This window comes from Spea bombifrons, chromosome 10 (assembly GCF_027358695.1).
Source record: "Spea bombifrons isolate aSpeBom1 chromosome 10, aSpeBom1.2.pri, whole genome shotgun sequence".
In the NCBI taxonomy this organism is placed as follows: domain Eukaryota; kingdom Metazoa; phylum Chordata; class Amphibia; order Anura; family Pelobatidae; genus Spea; species Spea bombifrons.
The window spans coordinates 12166379-12180421 of record NC_071096.1 but is presented as its reverse complement, the minus strand read 5'-3'; the positions used below and the strand labels follow the sequence as shown (position 1 = coordinate 12180421).

At 42.3% G+C, this 14043-nt stretch overlaps 1 protein-coding gene across 3 annotated transcripts in view; it reads left to right on the top strand.

Annotated features, from left to right (window-relative positions):
* BRSK2 (BR serine/threonine kinase 2) overlaps nucleotides 1–13790 on the top strand; it is a 45812-nt gene extending 32022 nt beyond the window's left edge. Inside the window, exons 12-20 of one of the 3 annotated variants that reach the window (XM_053449391.1) lie at nucleotides 303–453; nucleotides 882–942; nucleotides 2476–2683; nucleotides 4965–5013; nucleotides 5484–5607; nucleotides 5705–5885; nucleotides 6508–6597; nucleotides 8245–8292; nucleotides 12212–13225. In XM_053449391.1, coding sequence (XP_053305366.1) covers nucleotides 303–453; nucleotides 882–942; nucleotides 2476–2683; nucleotides 4965–5013; nucleotides 5484–5607; nucleotides 5705–5885; nucleotides 6508–6597; nucleotides 8245–8292; nucleotides 12212–12435 — 1136 coding nt within the window. In that variant the 3' untranslated portion in view covers nucleotides 12436–13225. Of the gene's footprint in view, nucleotides 1–302; nucleotides 454–881; nucleotides 943–2163; nucleotides 2684–4964; nucleotides 5014–5483; nucleotides 5608–5704; nucleotides 5886–6507; nucleotides 6743–8244; nucleotides 8293–12211; nucleotides 13226–13309 lie in introns of those variants that run through there. The other 2 variants (XM_053449390.1, XM_053449389.1) reach the window with 2 other exon arrangements.
* Nucleotides 13791–14043: the final 253 nt, after the last annotated feature.

Genomic DNA, 14043 nt, shown 5'->3' with positions numbered 1-14043 from the left:
ATTATCCTGAATTTGTAGTCACAAACCTTTCTAAGCCCAGAAATAAGTGAGAGGAAAAGTAAAGGTTTTGTGTCATTTACTTTATTTTAATCTGCATATTTTATTAAAGGCCATATTTTCTCACAGTGAAAAATTAGTGCGGCCCGCGCATGTATACAATTCTGATGAAGTGGCCCACTGCAGAAAAAACTTTCACCCCTGCACTATTGTTTTGGCAAAATAAAGTCTTTATAAAGAAAAATGTCAAGCCCTTCTTTCAGATTTAGAGTTTAATAATAAAGTGTCTTCCTCTAAATATGTAGACCCTCCGAGGAAAAGAGTGGACTCTCCTATGCTGACTCGTCATGGAAAGAGAAGGCCGGAGCGAAAGTCTATGGAGGTTCTTAGCGGAACAGATGGAGGGTCACCAGTACCAGCTCGCAGAGCTATTGAGATGGCACAGCATGGTCAGAGGTAAGTAATGAAAAAGGAAGAATAGAACATAAATAAGTATGTTTCATTATTATAATACCTCTTGCATCCTGTAGCAAGTGCATGCAGCGGGTGTCCTGTATGTTCTCCATTCTCAGTACTGCAAGTTAGCCATGATTCAGAAGCAAACTCATGAAGAAGTGGGAGTTTTTCTTACTTGTGCTCGTAGCTACCTGTTTCATTATCCCTTTTTTTTTGCCAATACACCCAGAGCTCACTTGCTCACAGAGCTCATCAATCTAGAATACGCAATGGCGGTAATTTGGCCTTTAGTGAATAGAACCTATGTTGTAAAATATTAACTTCTCTTCATATGAATAATTGATGAATGAAAATATTATAAACTTCTGTAAATAAGGTCATTGGCATACCAGGATGGTTATAACCCCATTTGTATCTCTCCCTTACAGGTCACGCTCTATCAGCGGTGCTTCTTCAGGACTCTCGATCAGTCCAGTGAGCAGCCCAAGGGTGAGTGCAGATTGTCAGCATACACTAACCATCCTGTGCTCACTCCACTCTTCCTATCCTGTTAGTAACCGAACAAAGTGTGTACATATATTGACATTTCTTCTATACTGGCTCCGTTGGCTGACTATACCGATGAGAAGAAACGTCGTTTGTGTTTCTTTATGTCATTGTGTGTGTATGTCGCTCGCACATCCGTGATTACGCACATATATATAAATATATATGAAATATGTAAAGCGCAGGGACCTATTACACCCACATAAACTCAGCAATCCTTCCTGCTTCTTGTATGGTTTTGTCACAGAATCCCCACGCACAAAAAGCCCCTAGAGCTAAAATAGTCTATTTATAGCTCCGGAGACCAGAACCATTTAACGATTTCTTGCCGTTTTTAAAGAAAGCTGCCACGTTTTCTCAATAGAAAGCTGCAGTACATCATCGCCACGCAGAGCTGTCCTATTTCCCTGCTTGAAAAAGTTTATGTTTGATGGCCACATTGTTTCTGTGAATGGGAACAGAAGTGTTATTTTCTCAGAAACAAGGGGAGGGGGTAGAGAAACATGATTTTCAGTGGCTCCAACAATAAGAGTGAAACAAATCTAGAAGGATTGCTGATTTAACCCATGTTTTAGCATTGACAGGTTACACGGCGGATTGCTTTTCATGAGCTGCTCTGTGCTTTTTGCTGATTTTGTTGGTGCTAATGCTAACATGCATGTCTTTTTTTCTTTTTTCCATTCTTTTTTGTCCACTTTGCTGGCTGCTCCTGTCCTCTCATCCGACCTTATCCTATGCACCCCTAAATGAGCGCATCCTCACCCCTTATCTCGGTCATTTCTCCTCCCTTGGCTGCTTCGCTAAAACATGTTTTTTTATTCTGGATCTTTTCCAACACATTTGTGCGTTCGTGTTTTCCTTTTCTTCTTCCTCTTCTTTCCTGTTGCTTTGGTACTGTATCTGTGTTTGTGATCCATTTGGTCTCTGACTTTTTCTGTCTCCATCGTCTTTTTTACGCTTGTCTTATTCGCCATACACTCTGGTTTCTCCCTTTTCTCTCTTTGCCCTGCGTCTCTGAATGAATGTCTTTATTCTTTGTTCAATGACTGTATTTCCTTCTTTCACTGTTTATATCTACTGTTATTGTATGCTACTTTACCTTATTCCTCTGTATACTCCTCTCTACTGTGTATCTCTGCTTTCCTCTTTTTTAAAATATCACAGCCAATAAGGAGGTTTTTTGCCCTGCCCCAACCCCCCACGCCACCCAACTCTAATCATACAACTTTGAACTCCAATCCCTCTGTTCCAAAAGATTGCCCATTGTCTCACCCAAACAAAACCCATACCTTCCCTCCCAAACCACGAGCATCTGAGAAACCGCTCCAGACTACCCGATCCAACCCCCTTCCTTCCACTAACTCGTGTAGCACCGCTCCATGTGCCACGAATTCTCCCGCAGGGAATACCGCTTGCAGAACCCCAACCAGGCCTCCTCTCTCTGACCTGGCCCCCAAATCTGTGCCCCTTATACAGGTCACCCCTCATCCGTCACCTCGTGGCAGCCCCCTCCCTACTCCCAAGGGGACACCTGTCCATACACCCAAGGAAAGTCCAGCGGGGACTCCTTCACCTACTCCACCCTCCAGCCCGAGCATCGGGGGAATGCCCTGGAGGACCAGGCTGAATTCTATCAAGAATAACTTCCTGGGGTCACCAAGATTCCATCGCCGTAAACTGCAAGGTAAGAAATGGTAAACAAAACAGAGGCTGGGGAATATGTTCCTTTGCTTCCCTTGGCACTTGTGAATGACCAGGGAAGTGTAGCCCACTTGCATGTATGAGTAGGTTTTGTTCTTTTTGAAATGTTTCTTAAAAAACCCATGAGTGGAAACTGTATGGTTGATTTTTTTTGTCCCTTTGACAAGGAGAGCGCAGCAGTAAAGAGTAATCTACCAAACAAGAACTATTTAAAGTGACCCCTATCAGCTAGTACTTGGAGTTCTAGATTTAGATTTAGAGAATATATGCCCATGGTTGGCTAGTTCATTAGGGTTACGGCATAGAGGTAAATGATGTAGTTATCATGTGAACTAATAGCGCTAAAATAAACATACCACGTGCAAAACACATTACTGTATCCATGAAGACGGTCGCTGGTAGACTGTAAACCTTCTTCATTATCAAAATGGCAAGGTTTCTTTTATGCCTGCTCTTCCTGACAGCGCTTACCGTAGCTGTTAAGCAGATAAAACCTTGTCTGAGATGCCTTTTTAATAAATTATGGATAATCAAAGGTCCTGCGGAAAGCTCCATAGAGAAACCATCGAGATGCCGCGTCTGCTTCAGTAATGTGTGATCTTTTCACGGGCTTAGCTCATCAGCAACCTGCAGCTGTCTCCATCACTCGAAGACGCAATAAAATACCACAAACTAATGTAAAGGACCTGTCATGATGACGGTGCTCATGTATTGTATGTTGAGTTGATTTGTATGATCAAATAAACATAGGCGGTGTAGGCTACTGCTTGGATCTGAAATTAAAAGTGCTGTGCATGCTGACAGCTGCCCCGTATAGTTAAGGATGTAAAGGGGACCTTTAAATTATCCCGGTGGAATCTTTGCCCAGCTCTGTAAATGAACCAATACTGAAAATCACACTAAAGTCACCCATTATCTTACACGCTTCATAACGTTGAATTCAATATCGTATGATATAAAGAAACGTAACGAGACCAGGGTACATCTACCCTTTTTTTTAGGAATGATTTTGCCCCAAGATTTGGTAGCATCATTCGCCCCTGAATTCCACAGCTCTTATAATCTGCTAGGACCACTTTCTGTCCTGGAGGAGTCCGGCTGAGCTGATGAATTAACTTCACAGATCAGCATAACGTGTCCATGGACAGACTCTCCGGAAAGCCTTTAGGCTTAGACTTATTTCCCTGTGGTGATTACGTAAGAGACCAGAACTCATTAGAGCGTCTCCAGAATGAATTATCTCATAACCATAAATGGTGATAAAGCCTCACCAGCCACGCACCGCCGAGACTTTAGATTTCCCTAATGGGTCTCTAACCCCGTCCCCAGTTTTAATGTATATTGTGCAAGCTCATCAATTTCCATGTTAATGATCCTGCCCGGTTTAGCCTGGAGAAAGTAAGCACAACCCTTTTAGGTTGTAGGCACCATTAATTAGTGTCTTCTCAGCAGGGCATAGCTCTCAACTATCCCTGGTTTGTTAGTTTTTTCTTCCTTGCCAATCATCAGGGCAGTAAGATCAATATGTTACACCTTGCAATAGGCAACACCATCCAGTCTTCTCCTTCACCTTTTAAAATGTAAGTCCCTAACCTGATCACGCATGTAGGAACGAGGTAGGTGGAGATGGAAGCAACCCCTCCACACACAGATTACCCCAAGAGAGGACCACCTATTAACACCAACAAAAAGCTCCCAAAAGAGGTTGATTTATGAAGGCACAGTACAGGTACACTCTGGGGTAGTGTATAGACAGAACTACCAGCTTATATATGTATATATATATATATTTCTGACATATATGCAGTTCTGCCAGTTTTGAAGGGGTTAATAATTTGCATTTTTATTTTGGCACAAAAACCCATGAAATGTTTATACATGAGGTGCGCCACTTTATATGGCGTGAATTTACTCGATTTCATTCACACATCTATCATAAGCCTGCCTGTTGCATTCTGGAAAATGTTATCGTCATAAAATTGCCTCAATCAGAGTTTACACAATTTATCCTTATTTTTGCACCTACAACACCGCAATTAATCACTCCATTGCATTGAAGGATATGGGCCAATTTACCCCCAATTTGTTAGTAACATATTTGGCAATGTGGTTAGAAGGCTCTCTAACCGCAAAATTAAGAAAATCTATATTTATATCACCGTGTTCTATGATAGATATGTCAGGAGATTAGAATGGGTAAAGATCACGCCAAGCGAAGAATACAGAGAAGGTCCCAACAGAAGTAACCTTTTCTTTATGCTTAGTTCCTACAGCTGATGAAATGACCAACCTGACTCCAGAATCATCACCAGAGTGAGTAGATTGCCATATCCGACACCATTCTGTAGACACCCGTCCTGATTACACGTACTTCTATTCGAGGGAAAGTCTGACGTCCATTTGTAGCTCTTTACCAGATGTCTAACCACAATTCCTGTTGTGTATGATTCCAATCTCAGGGATTTTATATTGTTATTGATTGCGTTATATTGACCGCTGTGGGGGAGTTTTTTTTTTCTTGTTTGTTTGACTTTGCTCTTTCTTTTCTAACTGTTCTGGTTAGTGTAACCTACATTGAAAGACGGTTTTAAATGAGTGGCTTTACCAGAATGTGAAACATTTTGGAATTTACATGTATGTTCTTTGTTCATTTTGTACATCCTCACATTACATCCTCTATCTATTTTATGTTGAAATTGTATATAACCATCGTCTCATTTGTTAAGCCTCTCTCTCTGCACCACTCACTTATCCATTACTAATTGCATTTCTTATTTCATCAGATTGGCCAAAAAGTCTTGGTTTGGTAACTTCCTCACCCTGGAAAAGGAGGATCAGATCTTCGTGGTCATTAAAGATAAACCTTTAAGTTCCATCAAAGCTGATATTGTACAAGCGTTCCTCTCGGTGAGACAATCGTCCTGGCTGAATACACTCTTTTAGACTCCATGTAGACCCTTCATGTGACCCTGTCATACAAATGCCTTTTCTTGGGTTTTCACAGATCCCAAGTCTCAGTCACAGTGTGATCTCACAAACCAGTTTCCGAGCGGAGTACAAATCCACAGGGGGTCCATCCGTCTTCCAGAAGCCAGTGAAGTTCCAGGTGGATATCACATATACGGAAAGTGGAGAAAAGCAGAAGGACTGCGGGATATATTCAGTCACTTTCACTCTGTTATCAGGTATCTGCCAGCGTGTGGGGGAGACATTCAGGTTTGGACATCATTTTGTCATGTGTCATTAAGAGAATGGTAAATATCATCACACAAAAGTTAATACAGTAAGGAAATGTAAGCATGTACGGGTTAGGCACAAGGATATCCTGAACAGAAGACAAGGTCTGCGGAAAGAAGAAGTAAGGGAGTCTAACAGAGAGCTTAGATAAGATTTGGGAACCTTTTTAGTGAAGCGCAAGGGAACACAGATCCATGTCTTTGATTCTGTATTGCACATCCCATCCTTGGCCCTAGTCACTGAATATAATGGGATATAACATTACACCCTCAGTCACTGTTGTGATGGAGGTTGGTGTCAGAGAATCCACCAAAGGGGTTAGGCCCCCATCTGGACATGGCAGAGGGTCATCACAACTTTATTTTTCTGGATGGGGAGTTGACGGAGATCAAAATTGGTGGAAACGCATTATGAACATCCCTTCATCTCACACGGTTCTCCTAATAACATAGAGCTGTAGGTAGACACCTAGTCTTCCAAGGAGATAATCCAGTCCTGACTGTGGCGGTTTCATCAGATGATGTCTGGTACTCCTTTCTGCTGACCTTTATGTCATCCTTGTTGCTTTAGGTCCCAGCCGGCGGTTTAAACGGGTTGTCGAGACAATTCAAACCCAGCTTTTGAGCTCACATGAACAACCGTCTGTACTGCAGCTTTCAGGTGAGAGTCGGGTGGGTGGAAAGACTGAATGTTGTCACACTCTATTACTATCAATTACTATTATCTATCAGTTTGTATGCAGTGATCAGTTGCTTGTCTTATGATGCAGCCAGTGCCAGGGAAATGCATGCACTGTTTTTTATTATGCCTGGACAGGGTTGATTTTAATCAGAAGTAGCAGTCAGTTACAGTCAGTTACAAAGTAATGTGTTTGTTAAAAAAGAAAATCTCAAATGTATATCAAGTGGAAATTTATTTGAACTTCCTATTGCTTGGATCAGTATGGTTGTTCATCCCCATTAAGTTATCTCTTGCTTATTGAAAAGTCGCTGAGGAGAAGGAACGGGAACTTCAGGACAGGAAATTGATTTGAACTGATATTTTTTTTGAAAAAAAAAAAAAAAAAATATTGAAAAAAAAAAAAAAAAAAAAACCATACTTCGGCTTCCCTGAAGTAAAATAATCCCTATATCAAATATACCAGAAACAGCTAAATGGCAAAGCTAACCATTTTCATAAATTAATTTAGTTATTATTACAAATGAGCAAATGGGACAAAAGCGTTTCTTTTTCGGCCCATTTTTTCCCTGCACATGCGGTTCGGCCAAAGATTCAGGGGCATTTTTAATTCGGGACCAAAATTTGTTGCTGGTGCCCACATTCACTCTCACTCTCACTCTCATTCTCGTTCACTCTCTCTCACGCTCTCTAAATGTTTCCCTGCCTTCTCTGCCGACCACTTCCACAGCATCTTTAATCTGCTGTCTTCCATCTTCTGTCTTCGCCAGCATCTCTGCAGACATAACACAGCGGGAACTTCCACAAAAATGGCGACACTTGTGGTGACATCCACTCCCCGATCCTCCAACCAGACGCACTGCCATGTTGCCCTATGTTCAAGTTAGGGCAAAATGACAGCACTTTCTGTGACGTCCTCTCCCCCCATTGGAGGAACAGGGATAGGATATAACCCCAAGAGCCACCATTTTTGACGAAAGTTCCTGCCGGGTTATGTCCGTGGAGATGTGGACGAAGATAGAAGATTGAAGATATCAGACTGAATAGAGAAGAGAAAAGATAAAAAAGAAGATGTGAAAGCGGAAGTGGTCGGCGCAACCAGTCGGCAGAGAAGGTAGGCAAACATTTTGAGAGTGGGAGAAAGAGACTGAACCAAAATGAGTGTGAGAGAATGAGAGTGTGTAACAGTGTGAATGAATGTAGGCCTGCGTATTTTGGACGAAAATTCAAAACGTTTTGCTTTGTTTTCGTCCGGGTCTGGCCTTATTTCTGTGGCTTCGTTTAGTGACCAAAATTGGCCATATTTGCAATTCATACGATTCTGAATACACAAGTTCAATTATTAGTAAAAGCTGCAAGGATGGCAACTCTTCTTAAGTGGTGTAATCCCACCAGAAAAAAAATCACTTTGCACCCTTATAATGCCTGATAAACGCAAGAGAGCGATCAGTATCCACAACAGACACAAACACCCAACAAACCTCGCTGCAATTCACCTACAGAAACATCACCCAACATTTACACCAATGAATGAGCAGGGCAGTGCAGCGTGTGGGGTGGTTGCATTTGTTTTGTGTGGGAATGTTTGGTTCATATGCCCCACCCTGTTTTTCCCCCTGTGCTGTTCAGACCCCAATAACTGTATGGAGTATCTCAGTGGAAAGCTCTCAAAATGTGGTAAGGACCCTCCAGCTGTGTGCTCATGCCTCCGCTGCTGTTGCTATTGCTCCACTCCCCGTCCTTCCCTCCTTGCTAACCACGCAGACTCTGGCTTGTAGAGACTACTCATTTGGGTTCTACCCTCTCATTATTATTTAAAATATTAATTACATAGTTACCTAGAGTGCCCAACTTACAAACGCCAGCTAGGGTTGAGCAACCTGCAGCCCTAATGTTATTGAAGGATTGACATTCTCAGTGCCCTGACTGCTGAGAGTTGAAGTCCAACAACAGCTGGAGGGTCGCAGTTGCCCAACCTTCCTGTCCAGACCCTTTTCTATAGTTGATACAACATTCCCTCACCCACGCACATATAGGCCATTTAGTACTAAAGCTTCCCAGGGACACACAATATTTTGGCTTTTCCACTGTTGACTTCACTTCACTTTATCCACAAAGAACAAGCTCATTTTAACATATTTCAAACATGAAGGATGCTCCAAAAACAACCGATTAGTTTTTTTACTTCCTATTCAAAACTTTCCAGCCAGAAGTTGGCTGATTTGAATCCAAATCCCTAAATACTTCTTCTAAAATGTGTGGCTTCCTGGTCCCTAGCTCTGCCTCTTCTTTTCTCTCTCTCTGAACTGATCTTTTATCTCCTCTTTTCCATTTTAATTTTCACCTGACCTTCTCCTATAGTGTCACAACCCCACATTTTGATCATGTTCATAATTAAAGTCATACCTATTAGAGCTAATCTCGCTAATCCTTGCCATGCACCATGACCCACATTTTTATCTTCTTCATTCTGTGATTTTAATCCATCTCAGCCAATTAGGTGTTGTCTTACATCCATCTTTTAATGGTTATCCACTGCTTTTTGCTCCTTCCACATGCTCCATTTTTCTATATCAACATTGTGAGTGGTTAAGTAAAGTTATACAGAGATGTTATAAATCTATATATATATATATAGATATATATATAGATATATAGATAGATATATAAAGTACTGAGTTTACAGTGTTTACATGACAGTACAGAGATATGGTAGATCAAACAGCCTAGGACATGTGGAAGTTAAAGTTGTGAAGCTGTCCCTAGTAACAAATACAAGACTTATAGATAAAACCAGTAATTTAACTGGTTTATCATAAACTGGTGTGTCTTACGTCAGACACTAAAGCAGACCCAAACCCAAACTAATCGATTGCTCTCTAGTAACTCCCTCGCTTCACTATTCATTAAGAAGGACCAACATGGGGAGGTTTTTCCAGGAAGAAGGGTTAAGATGACCCTGCAAAAAGTATAATTTAATGGACAAAGAGACTTTCACTTGACTTAACTCTGCATTATACGAGACCATCAAAGATTTCCTCTTCCACTAGCTCAATAGACTTGGACCTTCATAACATATAGTGAAGTCATAGCTCTCCCGTCAACTCCCCCTTTAGTGAATACATCCTGAGATTATAGTCTCTGCTGATTCAATACAAAAACTTTCATAACGTTTCTGACTGCAACACAATCTTCCCAGTACAACATCTTATGAATAAAAAGATTTTGGATCCCTTAAGAGTAAGCAGCCCCAAGATATGAGTTCTTATATCCTCAGAAGTTTCTTGTCAATTGCAACTCATAGGCTATACTGCGCCTAAGGAAGGCCCAACTTGCGAGAAGGGTTAAACTGTGCCCATGCATAATGGATTGTTAACTTGATGGTATCTCTGGAATATCTTCTCACCAATTAAAGTATGCAGGGCCAGCTCAGCCCATGTTTTCTTTCCTATAAGGATCAGGAGAGCTGGGGAGCCCAGCACTAGGAAGGTCCCAGATTTGGTGATATGAGGGGTAGGTAACGATAGGCTATGCGGTCGACATTTTAGTAAAATTCAGCTCTGTCTTTGTGCCTCTGAGTGATTGTATTATACCACCATAGCAGGTAGATGGAAGTCACTTAGAGGCACAAATTCAGAGTTGTAGAGTTATTTAGGGGATTTGCGCATGCAGCACCCAACGCCTTGTTGCATGATTACACTATAACCCCATGGGCACTCGTGGCATCCAAAAGTCTTGTCAGAGGTATGATCACAAGTAATATTTAGTATGCTACAAGAGCCCGACACACGCCAGGAAACAAGTAACCTAAAAGTTTTGCGCCCATCTATATTGTTGCCTCTAGGCATACACATCCTAAAAGAATATGGTGCCGTCTACTATAATTTATTGCCTGGCCTCTAAGTTTCTCCATACGTTTTCCACCCTGTATGCTGCCATTTGCAATACACCCACGCTGTTTCTTCACCTACTTCAATCATCCCTTTTTAGCTCCTCTGATTATTTTGTTTAAGCACCGGTCCCGCTCCTTCCAGATCCTGACCCACACTTTCCAGTGCAGGGGAAACCCCATACACCTACTCAGTATTTAGGAAGTTACAGACGAATCCCACAATCCTTTGCTGGGTAGAAGATGGTGGTAGTGGCATCACCTGCATACGATAATCGGCACGTGCACCGCTTTCTCACCCCATGTCAAACCTCCCCCATGGTGTCCTCATCCTCTCCATCTGATCCACCCGCACCCATGCATCTGGAGTCTTTCCATCAGAACCATTTGGCTGCATTGGGCTCAGCGGCGTTCACCGTTCTGTATCTCTCAGCTGTAGGCTGGGGCTGCTGCATCATCCATGTAAAATGTGATATATTCTCTGCATTCTTTCAATGATTAGTCTTCATCTAGAAATGTCATTTTGTCTGTGACTGCATATCAGCTCTGTGTGCAACACCAGCTTGTCTTTCAAAATTCACAACCTCTTCCTGATTTTACTGCTGGTTTTATTTTACCTTCTTCATAACCCTTCCTCCACCTCTCCCACGTTCTAATGCAGCGCTATTGTCCGTCCACTGGTGCTTTAATTCACTATAAGAGGGCTATTCACTAACCGCTGATGTGATTTGGTTGCTGACATGACTGCTTTCCCCCCTACGAAGCCGGAATGATATCCCCATCATGTGCGATACGTTCAGTAGGAGAGATGGCCACGGCTCTTGAGATGTAATCTTCCACCGGAGCTGTCCACGAAGCATCATTATGCCTGTAGATTCTATGTAGAAAGATAAATTCTGAGGCAAAAATGGAGTGGAGGAATCTGTTTTCCAGCAGACCAGTATGACCACTACTGAAACTAGATTGCAATATGTAACATATGCCATATGTTACAGCACATGTAATATTATGAATAGATGCGTATACCCGGCATTAAAGCTTTAGCATATCACAAATATACAGCGAGGGTTTGGTACATATCGTTCTTGCTATGTGATCCTGGACTCTGAGAATGGTTCCACTTTCCAGTCACATCCAACCCCCTAAAATGGAAATATATACTAGCGGAAAAGCCTTCAGATAATAACGCTGCCTTAGGATTGCCAGAATTCTCTCATTCTCTCCCCTTTTTCTGCAGTTTAACCCACAGTTGGACACCTGCCGTCTTACAGCTTTTGTTCCATGTGCGGCTCCCATCACTGTCGTTCTGTACTATCCTAATTTCCCCCTTAACCAAGGATACTTCTAGCAATAACTTTTGGCAGGGATGCACTAAAAGTCACTGGTATCCTAAAACAAATAGTTTTAACAAATAATTACAAGCACCCCTGCTTGACGGGGACATATGTGAACCAGTTCTAGATTATTATCGGTTACTGGGACTGGAAAGGAAACGCAACAGCTGTCGGACAGTCGTGCAACCCTGGGTTGGACCCTTATTTCTACTTGTTTTGTATTATCCCCATTCACACATTCACCCTAATTGCACTGCTTGACTCACACCATCTCATACTCCCCACTTTGTTTCCCCCTGCACTCTATTCTGTCTCCCTCTCTCTTACCCTCCCTCCCTCTCTCCCTTCCCTGTTTTTCTCTCTCTATCTCTAGGCCGCCCAATCAGTAACTTCTTTGACGTACTTAAACAACTTTTTTCAGACGAGAAGAATGGTCACGCCTCTCCCCCCCCTGGGCCCCTCAGCAAGCAGCGTCCGGCTGATAACAAGGAGCAGGGGCCCTTGGGAGCCAGCGGGAAAGAGAAAGCCAGGAAAACCAGCAATGCCATCACTCAGGATCCCCCTGTCCCTGCTTCCCCCAGCAAACAGGGCACATAACACTGGAAATTCCCACAGTGACCACAGGGTGGCACTAGAGGTCAATGACCATATAGGGAACATACCCTGCAATACTCTCAGTGAACACACAGTGGCTGCAACTACAGGGGTTAATGTTGGCTAGACATACCCAGCATTCCCTAATGAAAATAATAATGGTTGTGTCTGTCACTAGAAACAGGGAAACATGTCATTGTCGTGATATGCAGTGTAATCCGTTTGTCACACTTTTGTACCAATATAGTGACCACTAGCCAAGTGTTTCCCTTAGGAATTGGTGTCCTGCAATATACACAATGGCCACAAGATGTCACTATCACATTCACTCCATGGTTTGTGTCTGGAATGTACGAAACAAATAATGATTTCTCATCAATGTGCACCTCTGTGTTACACCACTGGTTGTATATAAATACAGAGTTATTCAGTTTACCTTATATATACATATATATTCTGCTATGTAAATACATATACGTATATTAGTGTGTATATATATTCTTGCACACAACCTTAACTACAGTATTACTTAGGAGCTAGAAGTGCATCATTTTGTAGTGAGAACACTAATGTTCATGTATATAATATACCAAGTATAAATATGTATATAGAGAGCTCAGAGCACAATCTTTACACGCTGCATTCTGCTTAAGGCTGTATATTTATTTATTAATGATTTTTCTTTCCTTTCTGTATGTTTGTTCTCCATTCCACCTCTTTGGGACATCTTTCCTCTTTTAATTTTGCCCACCTTGGTTCCTTTGTCTTCACAACCTGCCCTGTTTAATTTCTATTTTTGCTTTTCTTTTGTACACATCTCTATATTGCAATCTCTCTCTATCGCCTGTCTGTTCCCATTCATTTTGCTTCCCCCCAGGTATTATCACAAAAAGCTAACCAGCCGCCCTACCTACCCTCTTTTCTCCGTCTGCCTGGCCAGAAGGTGACCTTGACTCTACCCTGCGTCAATACCCACATCGGAGGCTGAAGCAGGGGGCATCTCCTTTTAATAGAGGGACAATAAGGCACTCCGCAGTTGGGTTATCTTCAAGCTGTAACAAACCAGAGATAAAAGTTGCTGCACAGGGCATATACATGTTACCTTAATGATAACCCTACTACTAGCCCCCTGCATTACAAAGGGGGTATCTCAGGGCTAGGTAACAGCAGGCCTCTAGCTGTTGTTACGGATTACAACTCCCATTATTGCTACTCATCCACTTGCTGAGAATAACATAACATGACATGAGTTGTAGTTCAACAGCAGCTGGACAGGAGCAGGCACCCAGCCCTGGACGAGCTGCACCGTCTACACCATTTGAAATCTTTCGGTAGGGGCAGCTTTTTAGGCAGGGAAATGATTGATAAACTACAGTATGGGGTTTTTAATGCTGAATGTATTCAAGGGATTAAATATGTTTACACACATATGTATATTCAAAAGACACATGCAATCATCGTCCGCTGGAGCAGGGATAGCCAACAGAAAGCACTACAGCTCCCGTGGTGCCTGGTATGATAAACAATGCGCATGCTTCATGGGAGTTGTATTTCCCGTTGACAACCACTGCATTATAGACATCACAGTGGGACAGAAGCTGTGGTCCGTAC